The 19,632-nt window shown below is 36.9% G+C and overlaps 4 protein-coding genes across 7 annotated transcripts; 3 read left to right on the top strand and 1 right to left on the bottom strand.

Annotated features, from left to right (window-relative positions):
* Nucleotides 1–5,755: 5,755 nt before the first annotated feature.
* On the top strand, nt 5,756–8,089 carry LOC114734024 (PHD finger protein ALFIN-LIKE 4-like). The gene is made up of 5 exons (XM_028921512.1): nt 5,756–6,051; nt 6,192–6,224; nt 7,191–7,440; nt 7,525–7,663; nt 7,762–8,089. The coding sequence occupies exons 1-5, from the start codon at nt 5,952–5,954 to the stop codon at nt 7,987–7,989; spliced, it is 750 nt and encodes a 249-aa protein (XP_028777345.1). The 5' UTR covers nt 5,756–5,951; the 3' UTR covers nt 7,990–8,089.
* Nucleotides 8,090–9,301: 1,212 nt separating this feature from the next.
* LOC114734018 (17.3 kDa class II heat shock protein) lies at nt 9,302–10,207 on the top strand. Its single transcript, XM_028921504.1, has one exon. It carries the CDS (start codon nt 9,496–9,498, stop codon nt 9,967–9,969), a length of 474 nt encoding a protein of 157 aa, XP_028777337.1. The 5' UTR covers nt 9,302–9,495; the 3' UTR covers nt 9,970–10,207.
* A 40-nt stretch (nt 10,208–10,247) lies between these two features.
* LOC114734017 (probable 28S rRNA (cytosine-C(5))-methyltransferase) lies at nt 10,248–16,158 on the bottom strand. 2 transcript variants are annotated; one of them, XM_028921502.1, is made up of 13 exons: nt 15,886–16,158; nt 15,401–15,459; nt 15,172–15,222; nt 14,621–14,756; nt 14,346–14,431; nt 14,043–14,141; nt 13,774–13,827; nt 12,896–13,040; nt 12,512–12,573; nt 11,863–11,950; nt 11,283–11,357; nt 11,015–11,176; nt 10,248–10,910 (listed from the first exon to the last, which is right to left on the bottom strand). In XM_028921502.1, the coding sequence occupies exons 1-13, from the start codon at nt 16,142–16,144 to the stop codon at nt 10,693–10,695; spliced, it is 1,494 nt and encodes a 497-aa protein (XP_028777335.1). In that variant the 5' UTR covers nt 16,145–16,158; the 3' UTR covers nt 10,248–10,692. The 2 variants fall into 2 exon arrangements, with proteins under 2 accessions (XP_028777335.1, XP_028777336.1); XM_028921503.1 differs by lacking the exon at nt 13,774–13,827.
* A 1,380-nt stretch (nt 16,159–17,538) lies between these two features.
* LOC114734022 (probable WRKY transcription factor 50) lies at nt 17,539–18,757 on the top strand. 3 transcript variants are annotated; one of them, XM_028921508.1, is made up of 3 exons: nt 17,539–17,888; nt 18,067–18,205; nt 18,307–18,757. In XM_028921508.1, the coding sequence occupies exons 1-3, from the start codon at nt 17,666–17,668 to the stop codon at nt 18,428–18,430; spliced, it is 486 nt and encodes a 161-aa protein (XP_028777341.1). In that variant the 5' UTR covers nt 17,539–17,665; the 3' UTR covers nt 18,431–18,757. The 3 variants fall into 3 exon arrangements, with proteins under 3 accessions (XP_028777341.1, XP_028777340.1, XP_028777339.1); XM_028921507.1 differs by having other exon boundaries at nt 18,064–18,205; XM_028921506.1 differs by having other exon boundaries at nt 17,539–17,897; nt 18,064–18,205.
* The last annotated feature ends 875 nt before the right edge of the window (nt 18,758–19,632 follow it).

Raw genomic sequence — 19,632 nt, 5'->3', positions numbered from 1 at the left:
TAGTTTAGATTTAAAATATTTAATTAATTATTTTTAAATAGAAAAAATTATTTTTTGAAAAAATGATAGTTAAGAGATTTTTTTTATTTTAAATTCTATACATATTGAAATAATTTTTTTAAACAAATAAAAAAAATCGAATCCGAACCATGGATAATTCAGATTTGATGGGTTTAGAGGACTCATCTACTCAAACTAGTTCCTCTTTTCCTTACTTTTTCCTTCCATTTTCAGTTTTGAACTTTCAAATAAATTTTTTAACAACTTATTTTTCTTCATGTGATATACTATGCAGATGAGAAATTAAAATTTACTGTACCTCCATTTTGATATTTAAATTCTATTAAAATGTGTTAAAGAAAAGTTAGAGGAATAATAAAAAAATCCACGCACCTCAACAGAGGATATAAAAATTAAATGTGTGTATATATAAATTGCATGGAGAAAAAAAAAAATCTCACTGTTATAATATAGGGAAAACTAATTTATGAGTCCTCATAGTTTAACCTAATTTTTAATCAAGTCCTTGGAGTTTTTTTTCTTTTTAATCAACTCCTTCAAATTATCTCCGTCATACACGTTACTCCTTTTGCTTAGAAACGTTAACGGGGACAAATAGATTCATAATTGCCGTTAAGAGAATTGAGGTAGATGATATCTGGATCAATTTTGACAAGGTGGACTTCGGTTATCAACACATTAGCGACACCAACGTCCTCTTCGTTCCATTGAGCAATGAGATGGATTGCGAAATAGAGAAACATATTAGTTGAGAGCATAATCGCTAAAGTAGGTAAGTCGAGTGAACGAGGGAGTTGAATTCGAAGTCCCATCTTTTAAAAGTTCCATCTTCTCTGCTCTTGCATTCATTACATGTGTGCTTTCTGTGAGTTCAAAGTTTCATCTCGGATTCCATTGTGTGTTCGTTAGGTTTATTTGCTTGAGGATTCACATTTAGTATTTCCGTGTTGTTCATTTAGATCTCAGGCCAACACAGATCTATTTTGGGGGGTGCGAGAAGAATAGATCTTCTGGGAAAGAGTTAGAACCGAATTGTAGGTATTTATATTTTATGGCTAACTTGGGAGAGTCATATTTATGGCTAACTTCACCTTTGGTCTTTCTTTGAATTTTCAAATTTTTCAGAAATGTATTTTGCAAGAAAAGAGAGTAAGCATGGGATGAAATTTTCAAAATGAGTTATTGATCTAAAGATTTTTTAACTTGAGTTGTTTACACATACATATTTTATGGAATTTGAGATGAATAAAAAAAATAAAGATTAGCAGAAGCACAATATATATGACAGCAACAACTTTTTAATTTTGGAATCACAACTCCTTGATAATTATTGAATGCCATGGTCTAAGGTCATGGAAGTATCAATTTTGGGGAGTTCAAATATTGTTTTTTCTGTTGGAAATGTGTTTGTAGTCCCTGTCATTATATTGTTCACTTCATGCTTATTGTCCCTATCATTTTACAACAATGGTCCTCAATAGCACTAAACCATTACCAGCTACAAACAACCAGCGACCATTTACATCTTAAAAGCTTTTCCGTATTGGCAAAGCAATTAACTACAGCCTTCTGCAGATTTCACTTCAAGCAGTTATTCTACTCTTTCCTTGATTGGATAGTCCTTCATAATGTATGATCTTTTCTGAATGCTTTCCGGATCTGATAGAAAAACAAACACACAACACACCAATTGATTATTAACAATGAGAAAAACACCCCATAAGAATACTACATTAGAATTATATCCTCAAATGCGTATTCTGGAAGACTCTCAAATGTGTTCTTTCCAGGGATCATTCTTAGGTAAAATGCAGAAAACTCCACGCATTGCTCTTTACTGGTTCATGGATAGTAAAGGGTCCACTTTTCCCTTTCATGGCTAACATCTCTGACTTCGAGCCCTTCGCGATTCCATTTCGAGTTTGAGCTCATGATAGCGTTAATGGGGACATATGAAGACAGACACTGTGAGCAAGGGATCAGATTTTGCACGACGATCTCCTCCCTTCTCCTAATCACAAGAAAAACCTAAAGTGCTTTCATTCTTCGATGTCATTAATGTTCTATTTCTCTAATGTTTTGATAACTGAAGTCCAACTTGTCAAAATTCATCCAACTGTCAGTCACCTCACTTCTTTTTAATGGCAATCATGAATCTGTTTGTCCCGGTTAACGTTTCTAAACAGAGGGAGTGATGCGTATAACGTAGATAATTTGAAGGAGTTGATTAAAAGGAAAAAAACTGCAAGGACCTGATTAAAAATTAGGTTAAACTATAAGGACTCACAAATTAGTTTTCCCTATAATATATAACAGTCAGATTTTTTTCTTTGTGCCATTTTCAGTAACAGGGTGCCTGCGTGAGAGAGAGAGAGAGAGAGAGAGAGGAAATAAAAAATGGAGGACTGTCAGAATGAAAAGGCAAGCTGATGTTAGCACCAATTTACTTGTTTGTCTTCCCCGGCCTTCATATTTTTATATATACACTCTTCTCAACTTGTTGGATATATATATATATATATATATATATATATGACTAAGCTTTTAGTTTGATGTTAGCTTCTGTTTTAATTTGCTGAAATGAGCCAGTGGCTCTTCAATTTTCATATTGTGACACCTGCTATGGATATAATAGTATATTTGATGTAGCAGTGAGTCTTCCATCCTTTAATGATATTGAAATCTACTGCTCATATGTCTCCACGCACTAGGATTGCTCGACTTCCAGCACCATCTCATGATGTTCTTACCAGGAAATCCCCGAGAGAGAAAGGAAAGAAAAAATCACCAGCTTCCATTGAAAGCGGAGTCGCATTTAAACCTTAACCCAAGGTATATATATCATGCAAGCATGGACATTAAATTTAAAATGGCTGTTATAGAGTGATTAACGGTGTTCCCAACACATGTTTTGGCGACAACCTTGGAGAACTTGAAACAAGAATCAAGGTGGAGACATGATTGGTAATTAATACTACCTCCGGTCTTAATTATAAGACCCAGTTGACTTATTTGAGGAGATTAATGAAGTAAGTTAAGTTAGTTATTTGTAACAAATAAGTGTTGTCATTCCTAAAATATCCTTACTAATTAAGTGTATTGATTAGAACTATCATTATTATAAGGAGTATCTTGAAAAAAAATACATAAATATGAGAGATAAAATGGATTGGAGTCTTATAATTAGGATCAAACAAAAAGTTAAACGGGTCTTATATTAAGGACCGGAGGTAGTAATAATTAATTTTGGTTGGCAAATTAAATGCAGCGAGGGCGACCTATAAAAGAGCCAAAGAACTCCAATGCGTCAAAAGCATTGATGATATCGGAAACGGTAAAGAAGGAAGAGGAGGAAGATACAGTGTGTAAGGAATGTGGAAAGAAAGAGTGGTGGGATAAACACACATGTCGGTTCTGCACAACAACGCCTCCTAAAAAGAGAAAGTTAGCAAGGTCGCCTGTACCCTGATATTACCACCTTTTACCTTTAATTATTTTAAGATTACTTAGGGTGTGTTTGGATGAAACCAAACCATGGTTTGGAGAATAACTTTTGGAGAATAGATTTTGAAAACAATAGATTTTTGGAAGAATAGATTTTGTGAAAAAGTGATTTTGAGAAGTGTGAGTGTTTGGATAGTTGTTATTAGAAGTACTTTTTATATATACAAATTGGCATAAATTAATATGATAATTATAGAAAAATATATTTTATGATATATTTTAATTTGAAGGAATAAAATTGTTAATAATATATTTTTTATTAACATATATTAATAATATATAAGATAATATAATTAATAATTAATTAATATGTATATATATTTATAAGATATAAGATTAAATATATTTATAAAAAATATGTTTATAAAAAAAACAACAAGATACATATCCTATAGACTCTCACACTCTCCTCTTTTTTCTCCAAAAGTAAAAAATTTCTGTTTTTATCAAAAACATGGTTTTGATTTTTTTAAAGGTGTTTGGCTAACATTTTTCCCAAACCATGGTTTGGGATGCTTGCCAAACACACCCTTAGTTTAGTTGCGTTCGGTTTCTCCACTACTCTGGTGGCTGCAGCGCGTTTGTCGTCCCATTAAAACGATGTCGTTTGGTTAGCAGATGGGTGATGGGCAATCCTGGTCGTCCTTTTCTATAAGATTGCTTTCTTCTTCGTGGACAATACGGTTGCCAATTACGGTACTAATGCCTACAAATCATGAACAAAATTGAAATCATTAATAAACAGAGTTCTGTTCTTGACATTGGAACAAACCATTCACAAGCAAGTCGGCATGGTGTCAATTGGTGGATGCGGAGATCTATATAATGCGCCCAAATATTGCTCTTTTTTATATTACATATCTTAGAAAGTCCTTTTATTTCGCTTCATTTTAGAGTACAACATTGATATTCGTTAATTTCTTGGGTCATATACTTCATTCTATTCTTTACTGATCGATCACCTCACGTTCGTTTCCTGCATGCTCTCATACATTCTTTCCACACAAATTTTGATTCCGATTACCAATCAATATTCCCCTTATCAAATGGCGCCCATGAATATTTAATCCAAATCATATAACTCGATATTCTGAAATTAAGCTAGTTACCGAATTATTGCATATGAAGAAATTATTTTGGATCGGTATGAGGATCCATATAAAATGGTGTCAACATGACAATATGGTGAAAGTATGGATACTACTGGTGCCATTTAGGGCACTTCCAATATATGAACATATTTCATACAGATCAAGAAAAATTTCAAATTTTATTAATTCTTTTTTAAAATATAACAGCTTTTTAACTTGATCTTTATTTAAGATATACATTTTTTCAATTAAAAAAAATATCTACACTTATAATAAATAAAAGACAAAATAATATATTTATATTAAAAATTTAATAAAATAATTTATAAATAAGATTTGAAAAAAAATTTCTCTTTTCATCTTATAAATAAATAGGACTAAAAGAATATATTTTATTTATTAGATTTAACTGTGGTTGAAGTGAACTCATCATTCCCACCTACTATTTTGTTTTCTTCCAAGCACGTGCGATGCGATATAGGCCGTTGGCGTGTTCGGATTTTAATTTTATTTTATTTCAAAACGAAGCACGAAACGCATCCTTCAATCCGAAGAGCCAAAATTCACATCAAATTTGATTGAAACTTTGATTCAGTTCTCACCGTTGTTTAACTCATCAAGTATCCAAAAGAGGCATCAATTAATTAAGCAGGACCCAGCTGTAGGGCTTGAAATTGAATTGACAAGCGGATATTTTATGCTTCACTCCGTTCCTTTTCATAACAAATAGTCTCTTTTACAGTGTTGCCTCTGAATATAAAAAAACAAACCTTATTTACCTGAGTTTTAAAACAGTCTTCACATTTTTATCCTTATTAAATATATGCTATTTATTATCAGTCTGTAATAAATTTTCGTTCATTATCCCTCGTGTATTCCATTTACAAATAAGAACATAATTAAAAAATAGGTATATATTTTATATATTTATTATTTTTAATTAAATTTAACTGATGTTTCAAATTACTTGATTTTGATGGTTGTTTTTAATTAATCAACACCTCAAACTTATTATATCTCAACCGTTGATATTTGAAATTGATGAAACCCAGCTCAATTTCTCCCATTGAGTGCGAAGGTGACGAGGTCAGATATGCATTTGTCATGAAGGCGGTTGGCATGAACCTTCAGATGAATGCAGATAACATGATAATACAGTTATTATTGGCCGAACGCCGTAGCCTTATAAAATCCCGGTCCTCACGCACTCGCTGGCCATCAATATCGCGTCCCGTACGTCAATATTCTCAGTTGTTTCCGATTCAAATCCGGTGGCAGATCAAATACTTTTCCCGCTCTTTTCCTCCCGTTTACAATCTTCGATTTCAGCTCTAAATGGAAGGAGCCTCTGCGTCCAATTCTGGTGCTGACATGGAACTAGTTTTCAGCGATTTCAGGGCTCGCAGACACGGTCTGATTAAGGCCCTCACAGAGGGTATCCGATCCGCTTTCTGTCTTTAATTTCCTGCCCTTTTTTTCGTCTTCCCCTGCGAGTCCTTCCATTCTTGATTCTTGTCGAATTTCTTTTCGTTTCCTTCTCTGTTTCAGTTGTTAATATATGCTTCTCTTGTGCAGATTTTGATGAGTTCTATCGCCGGTGTGATCCCAGTGAGTAGTTTTCATTCTGTTACGTATTAACATATCTTTCTCTTTAATCTCAGCTTCATTTCTTCTTCAATTCTTGAAAAGTCGGGGCAAAAAAGAAAGTATAATCATCCAAACCTTGGCATGTTTAGTTCGACGCGACACTTAATTCCGCTCACTTAGCATTCAGTGATAAATTATGTCCAGGCAAGAAAGGAAGAAATAAATTATTATTACTTTTTATATGATTTCATATGTCGATTAAGCTATCCCCTTATGTCTCTAGTTTCTAAAATTTTTGGTGAACACTCTATGGAGCAAATGTAGAATCCTTGGCGGACACGAATAAATGGATTAATCCTGCCTCTCTGTTTTTCCCCCCCGTATTCTTTTAGTTTTCTTCTTCTGCTTCTTTGTCGGGTTCCAGATTACCTTCAAATTAAAATTTAAGCAGATATTTTTAATACTTGAATTCTATTGAAATTTATAAAATAAACTAGGAGAGAAAAAATTGACATGCAAGTCAAGGGGTGGGATCAATATTCAAAATTTGTAAACGGCGGCGTTCTTGGCTTCTTATATCTCTCAGTTTTTAGTTCTGTTATGAGATTAGATGATGCTAGTACATTGGTCTTCGAGTGAGGATATAAATTGTAGGCCCACGTCATGACCAGTTATTGTGATACTACCTTCGGTCTTTAATACAAGACCCTGTTTGATTTTTAATTTGGTCCTAAATATAAGATCTCAATCCACTTTGTCACTCATATTTATGCATTTTTTTTAAGATAGTCCTTCTAATAATTGTAATTCTAGCCAATATAGTTGATTAGGAAGGATATTTTAGGAAAGACAATATCTATTTATTACAAATAACTAACTTAACTTCTTTCTTTAATCTCCTCAAATTAATCAACTATTATTATTAGAAAAATAAGTTTTGTAGATGGCTTGCAAAGTTAGCGCATGGGTTATAATATATCTATATAGGTAAACGTGGTGATTCGGAGGAGGAAGAGTTTCTTTGCCTATATGGATATCCCGATGGGCAGTGGATGGTGGAACCGCCGATGGAGGATGTTCCTACAGACCTTCCGGAGCCTGTATTGGGTATAAACTTAGCCAGAGATATGATGCCCAAAGAGGAATGGCTATCCTGGGTCGCTGCCCACAGCGATACTTGGTTACTCTCTGTGGCTTTCTTCATAGGCGCTCGCTTTGGATTTCGTCAGGCTCAAAGGTGCCTATGGATTTCATCAAGCTTTAGTTCTATGATTTGATCGGGACTTGTTAATGTGATGGAATTGTCATTCCTCATAAGCAGGCAGCAGCTGCATGATATGATTGAGGAGCTTCCAACAGTATCTGAGGTTGTCGTAGCTGAGATAAATAAGAAGAGGCAGCAGCAACGAAAACGAAAGAGAACTTCATCATCAGCTTCCATGCAAGAATCTTATAATGAGGTGTGTGCTTGCAAGTAAATTCACTGTGAAATTGTAACTGTTATCACTTGGAACTGCGAGAGACATAATCTGATAATTTGGTCGGCAAATAAATGCAGCGAGGAAGAAGTAAAAATATGGAGACAGAGACTTCGAAAGAAATGATGAAAGCAGAGGAGGAGGATGAGATAAAAGTGGAGTGGGTGCGTTGTTGGAGGTGTCACAGGCACTTCCATAGACAGTGTGTCCGCGATTTTTCTGCTAAGCCGCGCATTGACATTAACAACTTTCTATGTACCATCTGTCATTTGCCGTATGATACCCTCTGTCGTGTGCCGTATAAGTGATCGATACGTACCCCTCCCAAACACAAAGCTTCTTGTTGCGCACAGTGCCTACTTTTCCATCCTCGTTATTTTGGACACTGGTTTAGTTGTCGTTGGGTCCGGTTTCTCTGCAATGTCCTTTCGTTCCGACAGTTGAAACGATGTCGTTTTGTTAGCGGATGCTATATTTGGACCCTTTAGTATGATTGACAATCTTGATCTCGTCCTTTTGCGTTGCGCCTTTTATGCTCAGGTCCTAATTGTAGGACAAATCATCAAGTGTTATGAGAAATTAATGTGCAAAACAACGCACCAATCTTCTGAACAAGTCCGGATGGAAAGCAGGAAATATGGAACATACTGTAATAAATAATTTACTCTTCATTAATCTCTTTTTAAACGAGGAAAATATATCTCAGCATAGTGAGCTGAATGTGTTGTGCAAAATGTACATACATTTCATGGCTGAAAATTTAGTTAGCGAATAAAAATAAATAAAAAAATTCCGCCAGGAGAATTATGAAACAAAGCGCTTTAATAATTGAGCGACCGTTATTTGTACTGGAAAATATAATACATTTGGTTTCAACCCATCCCTTGTTCTTTTCGTCTACAAAATGTATATGATGGATTAAGGGGGTGTTTGGACAGAAACCAAACCATGGTTTCAGAAGTGCTTTTACGGATTACAAAATAAATATGTGGAGGAAGTTATCTCGTTTTGCGAAAAAGTGCTTCTGAAACTTAGGTTTTGGTTTTACCAAACACCCCCTAAATGGCCCATCCATGATACAAGAGAATCCTCCAGTTCTCATTTGGACCTCGTAACGTGTAGATGGGAAAACACGCGGCAGTCATGCGGACCAACACAGTCTACAACGGAAGCCACCTTCTATTCTTCAGGAGCGCCGAATATACTTTTGCGGGATCAGCGCCATTTTTTTTGTTATTTTTAATGCTCCTCACAATCATCATGTAAATATGAAGTGGAAAAAATTTAATCCAAATCCTATAAATCAATATTATCGAATTAAAAGAATATTCTTGAATACGGTGAAAGCATGGATCTTACATCAATGCATTGATTTTTTTTTTTTTAAATGTGTTGAAGGCAACTCATTTTCGGTTACTTCTATTTTCTTTTCTTCCGAGCAAGAGTTTGAGGAGAGTGATGGGATCTAGAACGTTGGCGTGTTCGGATTCTATCTTTATTTTCTTTCAAAACATAAAGGGAAAGTGGGAAAAATATCCAACAGCGAAAGTTTTGTGGCAGAAATAGTAACTTTTTGTCCGGATTTAATCGCAAACATCCACAATCTTCTAGAACCCGTCGAGAGTAGCAACCGAACATCCTGGAAACCTATGAACCGTTCTCTTTATTCATCCAGAAACTTCTGTGTTCTTCCACCAATCATTCTCTCACCCTCCTATAAATTCTAGGGTCCACCGGTGTTGCTCATCGTAAACAAAGCAGCTCGCGCAAAAGCAGAGTGAAAGGAGACTTCAGCGACTCCGCAGAAGAAGATCATGGATATCAGATTCTCCGCCTTGGATTCACCAATATTCCACGCTCTCCAGCACATGATGGACGTGACGGACGACGCTGCCGATAAGTCTGTCAATGGTCCGAGCCGGACATATGTGCGCGATGCGAAGGCTATGGCTGCCACTCCGGCGGATATCAAGGAGTATCCTAATTCGTACATGTTCATCATCGACATGCCGGGCCTGAAATCTGGGGACATCAAGGTTCAGGTGGAGGACGACAATGTGCTTCAGATAAGCGGGGAGAGGAAGAGGGAGGAGGAGAAGGAAGGAGCCAAGTACGTGAGAATGGAGAGAAGGGTTGGCAAGTTTATGCGCAAGTTTGTGCTACCTGAGAATGCCAATACTGATGCCATTTCTGCCGTATGCCAAGACGGAGTGCTCACTGTTACCGTCGAGAAATTGCCTCCGCCGGAGCCTAAGAAGCCCAAGACTATTGAGGTCAAGGTAGCTTAGGGGCTTTGCCTGTGTTCTTCTTTTGGGTTTGGACATTCACTCGAGATCTTTCTCGGTGAGTAATAGAACTGAAAAGACTATGGACTATTATAATGGGCTTCAAGCCCTGCATCGTTTGTAGGTAATTAGAGCTGGCTTTGTCGTTTGCTTGATCAGTGCTTGTAATAGTTTCGACTTAGCGTGTCTTTCGATTGTGGCTTTCTGTTAAATAAAGTTGTCTAAATTCTTGTTTCTTTAATTTTGTTAAGAGTTGTCTGGATACTCGCTGTATAAATTAAGATGCAAAACATGTTCGTTCTACAGAATAAGGAGCAGGATCACAACCACGAACGAAAAACTCGAAGGAAAGGTGACTTCAACTGGCCCAGGAGATGGTACATGTTTATAATTCTGAACTCACGAAAACTTAAATGGCATGTAATTAAATCCAAGGGAAAAAACCTTGACGGCAAAACATATCATCCTGAAGAGTCGGATAAGGGTAGCAAATCAAAACGAAGGGACAGAAGGTGGCTTCTGTCTCTACATTCTTGGGAAGACCATAATGCACAATGGCATTTCTGGCTCGGAGGGCATCCCACCAGTATCTGCTTGAATTTGCGCGTTCTGAATCTCGATCCCAAAATTGTAAGGCCATCAAGGCGTTATAAAACCTAAATCCTGGTGAAGAGGAAAATTTGTGGCATTAAGCCCCTCTTCATGTGGAAAACTCGGTTCTCGTCTCTATCCCCGCCGACTGAGCTGATGATATATCCACCTGAACATGTTAGTATGAATACAAGGCAATCTATATTTCCTTTTACGAAGGGTTATTGTTGTAGTGTAATTGTTACTAATAGCTCTTATGTCTTCTTTATGCGACCCTGCACCCTTCCTGGCAAACAAAGCAATGAAGAATCCTTCGCCATTCACAGCCGGGTCTGTCCGAAGCAGATGTTCAGCTGCAAGATAAGAAGCAGGCAGAATTAAATGTCCAAAGCTGATAATGCGCATGTCTCACTCTGGGGAACGAAATATAACTTCGGAAACAAAAAGTAGAACTCACAGCCTTCAAACACTGGAAGCCCACGGCGCTGCCATTGGGGAAACGGGGTCCCCAGGTGAAACCCATATGATTCAGCCATGGGAAGAACAGATATGATGACATCTTCATTCTCGATTTGATTGATAGAACATGTACTATAGACAATTCTCTCAACTGCGGGAACTGCCCAAGGAGAATAATGTTATATTTCCCACCAAGTTCAGAAACAATGTTCAGATTGTTTGGGGATGGCAAGGACTGATTGACTCGAATAGGTGAAATCACTTACAGGAGAATGCATGTTGAAGAGCTTTCCTCTGAAAACTGGCAAGCTTGTTCAATCTTTCCATATCAAAATCCTGGCCTGTAGGGTCAATATAGACAATTAACGAGAAGAATTGTCTTCAAGTGAAAGCAGACTTATGATAAAAGTTATCTTTTTGACAAACGGTTTGAGAAACAATGTCAGTTACTCTTCGTGCAACCACGAATTTTAAGTCATTTAGTGGCATTTCGAGAAGAGCAATACACTCCCAATTGCAAACAACATAATTCACATGGCATTTTCTTAGTTCAACAAGAAGACAAAATGCAGAGGGCTGATCATCCAATAGAAATTCCGTTGGGTTCATTCGATGCTCTCCAATAATGGTAACTGAGCACCTATTAGATAGTTACTTCAGAGGCCACAACAAGGAGGATCGCATCAATGATGCGGGCTTGCCAAGTTCCAACGAACTCTAGTAGCTGTTAACAGTATTCTTTTTTGGAGAATACCGCTGCACTCAGAAGTCCGGCTCAAGAATGAAGGCCAGTGGATAAAGTAGATATAATTACAAGATACTAGGAACGTAGGAGCTATATGCAACCTGCTGCTTTTGAAGGGAGCAAGTGGTCTAGTCTTGAAGAAGCAGTTCCAGAACCAGAGCATGAGGGATCCAAAAGAATAGCACGCACCTGCAATGATGAATGTGACGGTAACCATGCACATACATGCAGAAGGAAATAAACGAACAAAGAAAAACTGCGGTCTTGAAGACAGACAAGAACGGTGACTACACGGGTCATACTTCACTTCCTGAGAGAACCAGAATTAGCCATTCATTTATGACTCCTCAAAGCCAGGAAATGTCGAAGGGGAAAATATATTTTTACTTCATGTCTTTGTACAAGATACTTTTGACAGAATCAAATCACCCAGGAGCATTCGAGAGATCGGAAACTTCGTTATATAAATGACCAACAAAAACAATCTAGCTTCCTTTTGGGAAATAACCAAGGTTTGTAATTATAATGGTCGAGGGGAATTTTGAAATTTTAAATTCTGATCATGATATGCTCCCTTGAGTAAACTTGTTTTCTAGGACATAGCTTAATCTCCTTCTGTTTTAGTGCTTTGTAAACTTTAAAGCTTTATATATACATATCTCATTTTGTCAAAAAAAAAAAAAAAAAAAAAGAAGTAAAAGTTCCATGGAATCACCACCAGGAATAAGAAAGTATATTACTATAATTTACCTTAGAATACGGAGGAGCCTTGGGATTTATGTTCAAAAAATCCTCATTAAGAACTTCAATATCTTAACTTTGGTTAAGCTGAAGGCAGCATGATAAATTGAATAGCAAACCGTCAGAATATAAGAGATCACGAATATTCTCACAGAATGCATTATACTCAAATTGCATCTTTCATTGCGGTCCAATAGTAGGATAAGTACATCAGACAATTATCTGTCTTGTGTGAGTGAACTAGACCGTGAATCCTGTATTTCGCATGGAATCTACAATGAGCTGCACTGTTCATGGTTTATGAACAAAGCAGTTTCTTATAGATGTTAATAATGTCTATCTATATTGAAGATAAGAACAAACATGTGGTCACAGATTAATGTTGAAGGATACTGGAAGCACCAGAGAGTGTTATGGTCTCTTTCAAACGTTTGATCCTCCCTTTATTCAGTTCACATGCTATAACCCTGCCCTTTCTCTTCATAAGCGCAGCAAGGTGGACAGTTTTGTTCCCAGGAGCTGCACATGCATCAAGAACCTTCACATATATTTCAAGAGGCACAACTCTTAAGGGTTGGATATAATAATAAAAATATCACAGAAGTGACATGCATTTTTCCCTCTGAAAAGAATTTTATTATAGGGGGAAAAAATTGGAAGATTCAGAAGATTGCAAATATAGAGGCAGGCAAAAGTAATGTGGCGATGGGTGATAGTTCTCAATTCTCATACTAAAATATTTGCTTGACATGATATCCCGAATTCCCAATCTCGTTATGAGCTATCAGAAAAGAAGTTGTCTTTAATACAGTGCTCTTCTCTACTGTGGAGGAGCAATAGTTTTTCATGTCTAATTTATTCGAAGAGTAATTTTCACTTCAAAATCTTGAGATCAAGTTATATCCCATGAAAAATTTAGGAATTCGTGTTGGTCGTGGAGTCACCCTATGAGCGCTTCCCAAGTGTTTAGCCCAAATAACTCAATTCATGAACACAGGATACTCACAACAGGCTATTGCCAAAAAGACAAAAGGCGACTTTATTTAGTTGTTTTTCATTTAGAGAGTACCAAGCCAGACATTAAGACTCTTCAAATATAGTCTAACATATGTTATTAACAACAAAAATTAAAAATGAATGCAATGGACGAAGTGCATATTAGAAAGATAATAAACTTCTATCTTTTCACTTTTTTTTTGTTTTGTTTTTTTTTGGGGGTGGGGGGTGGGGAACCTCTGTACATACAGCATATTCAAGGCAGCATAGCTCACCTCCCATCCTGGTTCAGGGCCAAGGGCTGGCGCTACCATGGAACTGCCCTTACCCTATGCATATCACGGTCACAATATCAACAAAAAGATCACCAAGAATGAATAACAGGGGGAAAAAAAAAAGGAATAAAGAAAAGAAGGCGGGGTGCTTTTCCTATTTCTCGCGTCACAAAAATCCAATTTTCCACCAACCACATGCAGGTAATTATACATCCGCAAACTTGAAAGAAAGGTTATATTTTTTTGCGAGAGCCTCACATAAGTCCTACCTGCAAAAAGATTCCTCCATTCTTGACAAGGGGATGATCGTGCAAATCAGTGCCTGACGGGAGTACTAGCAAGTCAGGCAGCAATTCATCCTTTTTAACCTATTTGACATGCAACGTAAAAATTATCAAGCAAAATAAGCCTCTGCCAGCAAGAAATAAAATAAGCAAGTAAATAAAACGAACTATGCTCAAATGCTTCTTTCTTTCTTTCTTTTTCCTGGATCAATTCGTTTATATCATTTTCATAAAGGGAAAGGGTCAATATAAAATAGATATGATCAAGAGCATTGCGACTGAAAGTACCGTGTACTTTTTGCTCAGTTCGAGCAAGGCAGAATCAACATCCAGTTTAAGTGTATTGACGCGAACATAACGAGGTAAAGAAATATCTGGATCAGAACATTTTAACGCTAACTCATTATCAAATGAAAGATAGCTCCCAATGAAGCTTCAATCTAGAATACATTAATTTGCCAAACATCAAATGTAAATAAAAAATAATCCGCAGAGTAGTTATAACCTTAAAAATATACAAGCTCAAATAAATGTTTTGTGAAAGGGAAAGATGTAAAACTGACCAGGTACTTCATACAGCGCAACCAATTGTTTAATGCTCGTCACTTTTCTCCGTAACAGAAGCTGTTTTAGAGTTGACTGTAGGACATCTTTGTGACGAGAGAGAAACTTCTCTACGTCGCCAACCAATGAGACTGCCTGGAAATTGACTAAATTGAAGTTAAATAATCACTCATAATCCGCTACAACCTTAAAACTAGATAATGCGACACTCTCTGGTTATTAAAAAAAAAACATTGTTGGTGCAACCCTTGCCCAAGAAGCATGAAGGGGAAGAATAAGGAAACCTTCTAAGATTTAAAGGCCCCTCTCCAATAAAATCAGAAAACATTACACGCATCAAAGCTCTAGGGCACTAACGTCTAAGACTACAGATAACTCAGACGCATCACTTGCACTTGTATCTCATCCTCAAAGAAAGCGCCTGTTCCCACCCTATCCTCCAAAAAACTGACAAATTATCATGTAAAGAAGTAATTTCTAATGAGAAAAAAAGAAAAGGACATGGTGCAGTCAGAGGAAGTATTAACCTTTACGTGCTTAAACACATTACCTGACCAAAAAGAATATCGTAAACGACAATGTATATCAATTCTTCTTGTCTCTGTAAAAGCGACGGTAAATCTCGTGTTAGAGAATGTATAAACTGAAAAATGACTCACATTTATAAGCCTTGCACCAGCGGCGCCAGCAGAAATAAGAAATAACATCAACAACAATTATGAACATGCCATAATTTCATCGACATAGAGAGAACAAGCGCAATGTTGATATGCTTATACCTTCCACTTGCTGTTCAAGAGTGAAGAAGCGCCCAAGATCTCTTTGATGACAGGTAGGTCTGGGAACATGTGAAAAATACGACATAGTTGAGTTGAACTATTGAACTACACTATCTGTAAAAATAATAATCTGTAAAAATAATAAATTATGACGCCAGATTTACGTAACTCTAGTCAGGAATGACTCTTCACAGCCGTCATAAACGTAGCAACTTTGCTCCCAATGACGACTGCATTAATGTTATCATCATTTTTTCTCTTTTTACGCGACACATTAGACTACGTTAAACAACCTTAAGATGTGAACTTAGGAAAGGAAAAAACTTAAGACAGTGAGCAAAGAATTACAGAAGTAAGTTACTTCTCCGCATGCATACTTGTGGGAATGACGTAAATTTGCCCCTTTTTTAATGAAGAACAGAGAACCTCCCTGACGATACAGGGGCAAAAGAAGAAATGGGGCAGGAATGGAACTAAAAGCTTACGTTTAAGCGTCTGACAAACGAGAGCAAAGGTTCCCTTCTTGTTTCTGACGGAAGGCCTATATATTAGCGACTTGATGGAAGCAACGGCTCGGCGTTGAGCGTCACCCCGAAGAACTATCCTCAACACCTTCGCTGCCTCTCTTCGGGCGAAGTACGCCGATCTCTCCGCTCCACTCATGCGCTGCTTTTCATCCTTTTTATCGGCGGCTCTATCTCTAGATGACGGCCTCTTGGGCGTCCTCCTGGCGGGACGCGCCATTTCTTCCTCTCACACCCGACGGAGGAAGAATCAGTGAGGCAGGGGTTTAACATGGAGTCATGCCAAGATCCAAACGACGCCGTTCCATGCCACAACCTATTCACCTTAGCGCCTGGCTTGATACCCAAAAAAAAAAAAAAAAAAAAAAAATGCAAGGCGCAAAACTATACTTATAATTCTTTAATTTTGTATAATGCTTGAGTTTGATCCTTTAACAGTTTAATCTTCAAGCTGTCAGGGAAGGATAATAACATGAAAATTTTAAGCATTGATAAAATATTCTCAAACGTTGATACGTTAAATTTAATTTTTAAAACAATTATAAATAATTGTTAAGGAAAAAATATCTGAAACTGATAATTTTAAGATTAAAAAATTACGAATATACTTACATCAAACTAAAACATTAATTATATAAAGTTAAATTAGCAAATGTATAATTTTTCATTCATGAAGTGTGATGGGAATTCAAATCCTCCCAATACAGGACCTAAATTCCAAACTAGGCAAAATGGTGGCAGACATATATTACTGGAGCTAGGGTGTGCCTTCCTAGAAGGCCCGAGATGGCGCAAGTTTGATTTGACCCACCCCTAATATACACTGCTTTCACTATGCTCACCGATTATCCGCAGCCTTTTGTTCAAAGTCTGTATGATTATTACCCTGAGAAAATAAGATGAGGCCGAATCTTAAATCAGTTTTGACCTGTCTGTCTGGTCTACGATCACAAATACCGTATCAAAGTTTGATTTCTTGGAGTGTAGGTAGCCACCAACTCAATATGATATGCTCTGGAAGATGCTTAGAAAGTGCTTATTCACCTTATTAATATCTTTCATTCTCTGAGATTTGGATCAACTCATCCATATAGACCCTCTAAGTGGTTATCGTTTCCAGTCCTGTCAAATCTAATCCCAGCCCAGTCCACGGAACCTGGCTGACTCTGCTTGTATCGCACACCGGAAAAAATAAATTGTCCTGGCTGACTAGAACTCTCGTGTTTTACCATCTTATCTGCTGAGCGCAAGCCCAACGAACTTGAGGAAAAAGAAAAAAAACAGCAAGTTTTGCTTGTGACTTGTAAAAATGATAATATGCCCTTAATCATGCTGTATACTTTTCTGCAGATGATGAACCAATCCAGCTTGTGATAACTGACATACGAATGCAAAGACTTAAAAGGAAGACTTGGGGAAAACTACGCATGAGGCCTCAGATAACATTACTTTTGTTTGACTCATAGTGGGACCCCTTGCTCAGTCCAGTACATCAATAATCTTCAAGTCTTCCCCCAAGTCATGCTTGGCAGGTCCCACTACGAGCTCTAAGTTAAATGCCTAATTATTTATCTTTCCATCTTCACTGATATTGGATACTTGCGCATTAGCCTTGAAGCTTCCCATCATGGTTCTTAGGAAGGTGAGGGTGAAGCCGCCTAATTCAACCACGGCTGCATTGCATTGAGTTTATATTGTGAGAATCATCATCCTCACTCAGTTCATACCATTGGTCCCAAACATGACTGATGATAATTCACCTGAGGGAGACTTCATCAGCCATCAGTGGCCTTTGGAGCTCCCTGATTACTTGAAATTCGACGGCAATCATTGGCCAGACAATGATCCAGATCAGTGTTTTATTTCTGGTGGGCATTTTCCAAATCAGTTGATCTATCAAAGCTCCACTGAAGTAGGTGACTTGGGAGGAAGTGGCAGCCACGTTGAAGGGTCTTCCAGTTGTGGTAATACCAGTAAACCTAACCTAGTGCTTTACTTAATTCGTTGCTCTTGAGAGATATGTTCATATATACCCCATATATTTCAACGTGTGATTCATCAGTTAGTTAATACTTCCAACACCGTTCTTTATCTTTCAATATTAACACTTGTGTCCCCCACCGGTCGTGTTTTAATTAGGAGATATCACAAATGGACGCCAGAAGAATGATGGTAGAGAGAGATTTGCATTCAGAACAAGGTCAGAGGTTGAAGTACTGGATGATGGTTACAAATGGAGGAAGTATGGGAAGAAGAGGGTGAAGAATAGCCCCAATCCAAGGTAAGAGACGATATCGCATGAAACTAGGGGAAACATGAGAAAATGCTGTTCATTAAACTTTTGTTTGTCTGACAAAGACGTTGTGTGCGTTTATGTAACAGGAATTACTACAGGTGTTCAGAAGAAGGATGCCCAGTGAAAAAGAGGGTGGAGCGAGATGGAGATGATCCCAGATATGTAATAACAACCTATGAAGGCATCCACACCCACAGCAGTTTTTACTAGCTCCAAGGTTGTTCAGCCTTTTTTGTTGGCTTCGGCCACAACTATGTAGGAATTACATTACTCATACGAAAGTAGCCTCCTCTTTGTCAAATCGCTGGCTGCTTTCCTTCTCCGTTGTAAGAGCTTAATAAAAGGTGATCCCCGCAGCTTCTTCTCCCCAGGCCTTTGCTTCTCGACAAACTTCAAGGGCATAACTATGCTGTCGAAGGGTGGCTGTAGAAAGTCATAAAGTTTTGGGTGACTTGCTGTAAAGTTTCAATACAACAGAATATCCAGTAGTGTCAAACTTCAGAAAAGTAAATAATAATTACTTACTTATTATTGAGACTTGCTGATGGTTATTTTTTTTATTCGGACCTCATTGTGATTCTTCCAAGTTTTTAACATTAAACTAATTTAATTAATTTTTTTAATTTTATGAAAGTAGTTAACAATGAGGTAATATATCACTTCATTTCTTTTTTTTTCACTATCATATGTTTATTTAAAAACTTAATTGTAAAGATATGATAAATTACATTCAGGTTAAAATGAAAACAGGGCATATGCGTCAATCTTTATACAATAAAACTCAGGCCCGTAATCAAGTTCGTAAAAAAAATTGTGAATTATTAAAGGGTTAAAGTTGCACCTAGTACATCAAAAATATTTTCTCTCCTAAAACATTCAGTACCTTAAAATATTTTGTGATACATCTTAGAATATTTTTTTAAGTGCTCTAAAATATTTTTTTATATGTCTAACATATAAAAATATTTTTTAATACATCCAGCACCAAAACAAAAAAAAAAACACACACTCCATCTAATATCTAAAAAATATTTCGAGGAACTAAACACATCTTAACTCATTATTAAAAACATTGAGACGTGCATATGTTGTCGCCACGCGCAAATTTCAAGACCCACATACACAGGGTTGAAGCATACAAGACTCTGTTCACGGAGAAACTTGGTTGACTCGTAAGAACTTTTCGATGACCTCAAATTATTCACATTAAAGCTTAACTTCTGCGGCTAAATAATTGGGGTGAGCCTACAAAGTTAATTATTTGCAAAACATGACAAAATAAGTTGTCACAATCACATTATTAGAAATGTGTAACTTACTTAAAATATAAGTGGTGAGATGAAAAGTAAATGGGGTTACAATGTCTTACATTGTCCCCCACCAGCAATGCTTCAGTGCTGCATATCAATTGA

This window comes from Neltuma alba, unplaced genomic scaffold, assembly GCF_004799145.2.
Source record: "Neltuma alba isolate B1F8T4 unplaced genomic scaffold, ASM479914v2 tig00013062_pilon, whole genome shotgun sequence".
Taxonomy (NCBI): domain Eukaryota; kingdom Viridiplantae; phylum Streptophyta; class Magnoliopsida; order Fabales; family Fabaceae; genus Neltuma; species Neltuma alba.
Note: the sequence above shows the minus strand (reverse complement) of the source record. Positions and strands in the feature narration are given on the sequence as shown.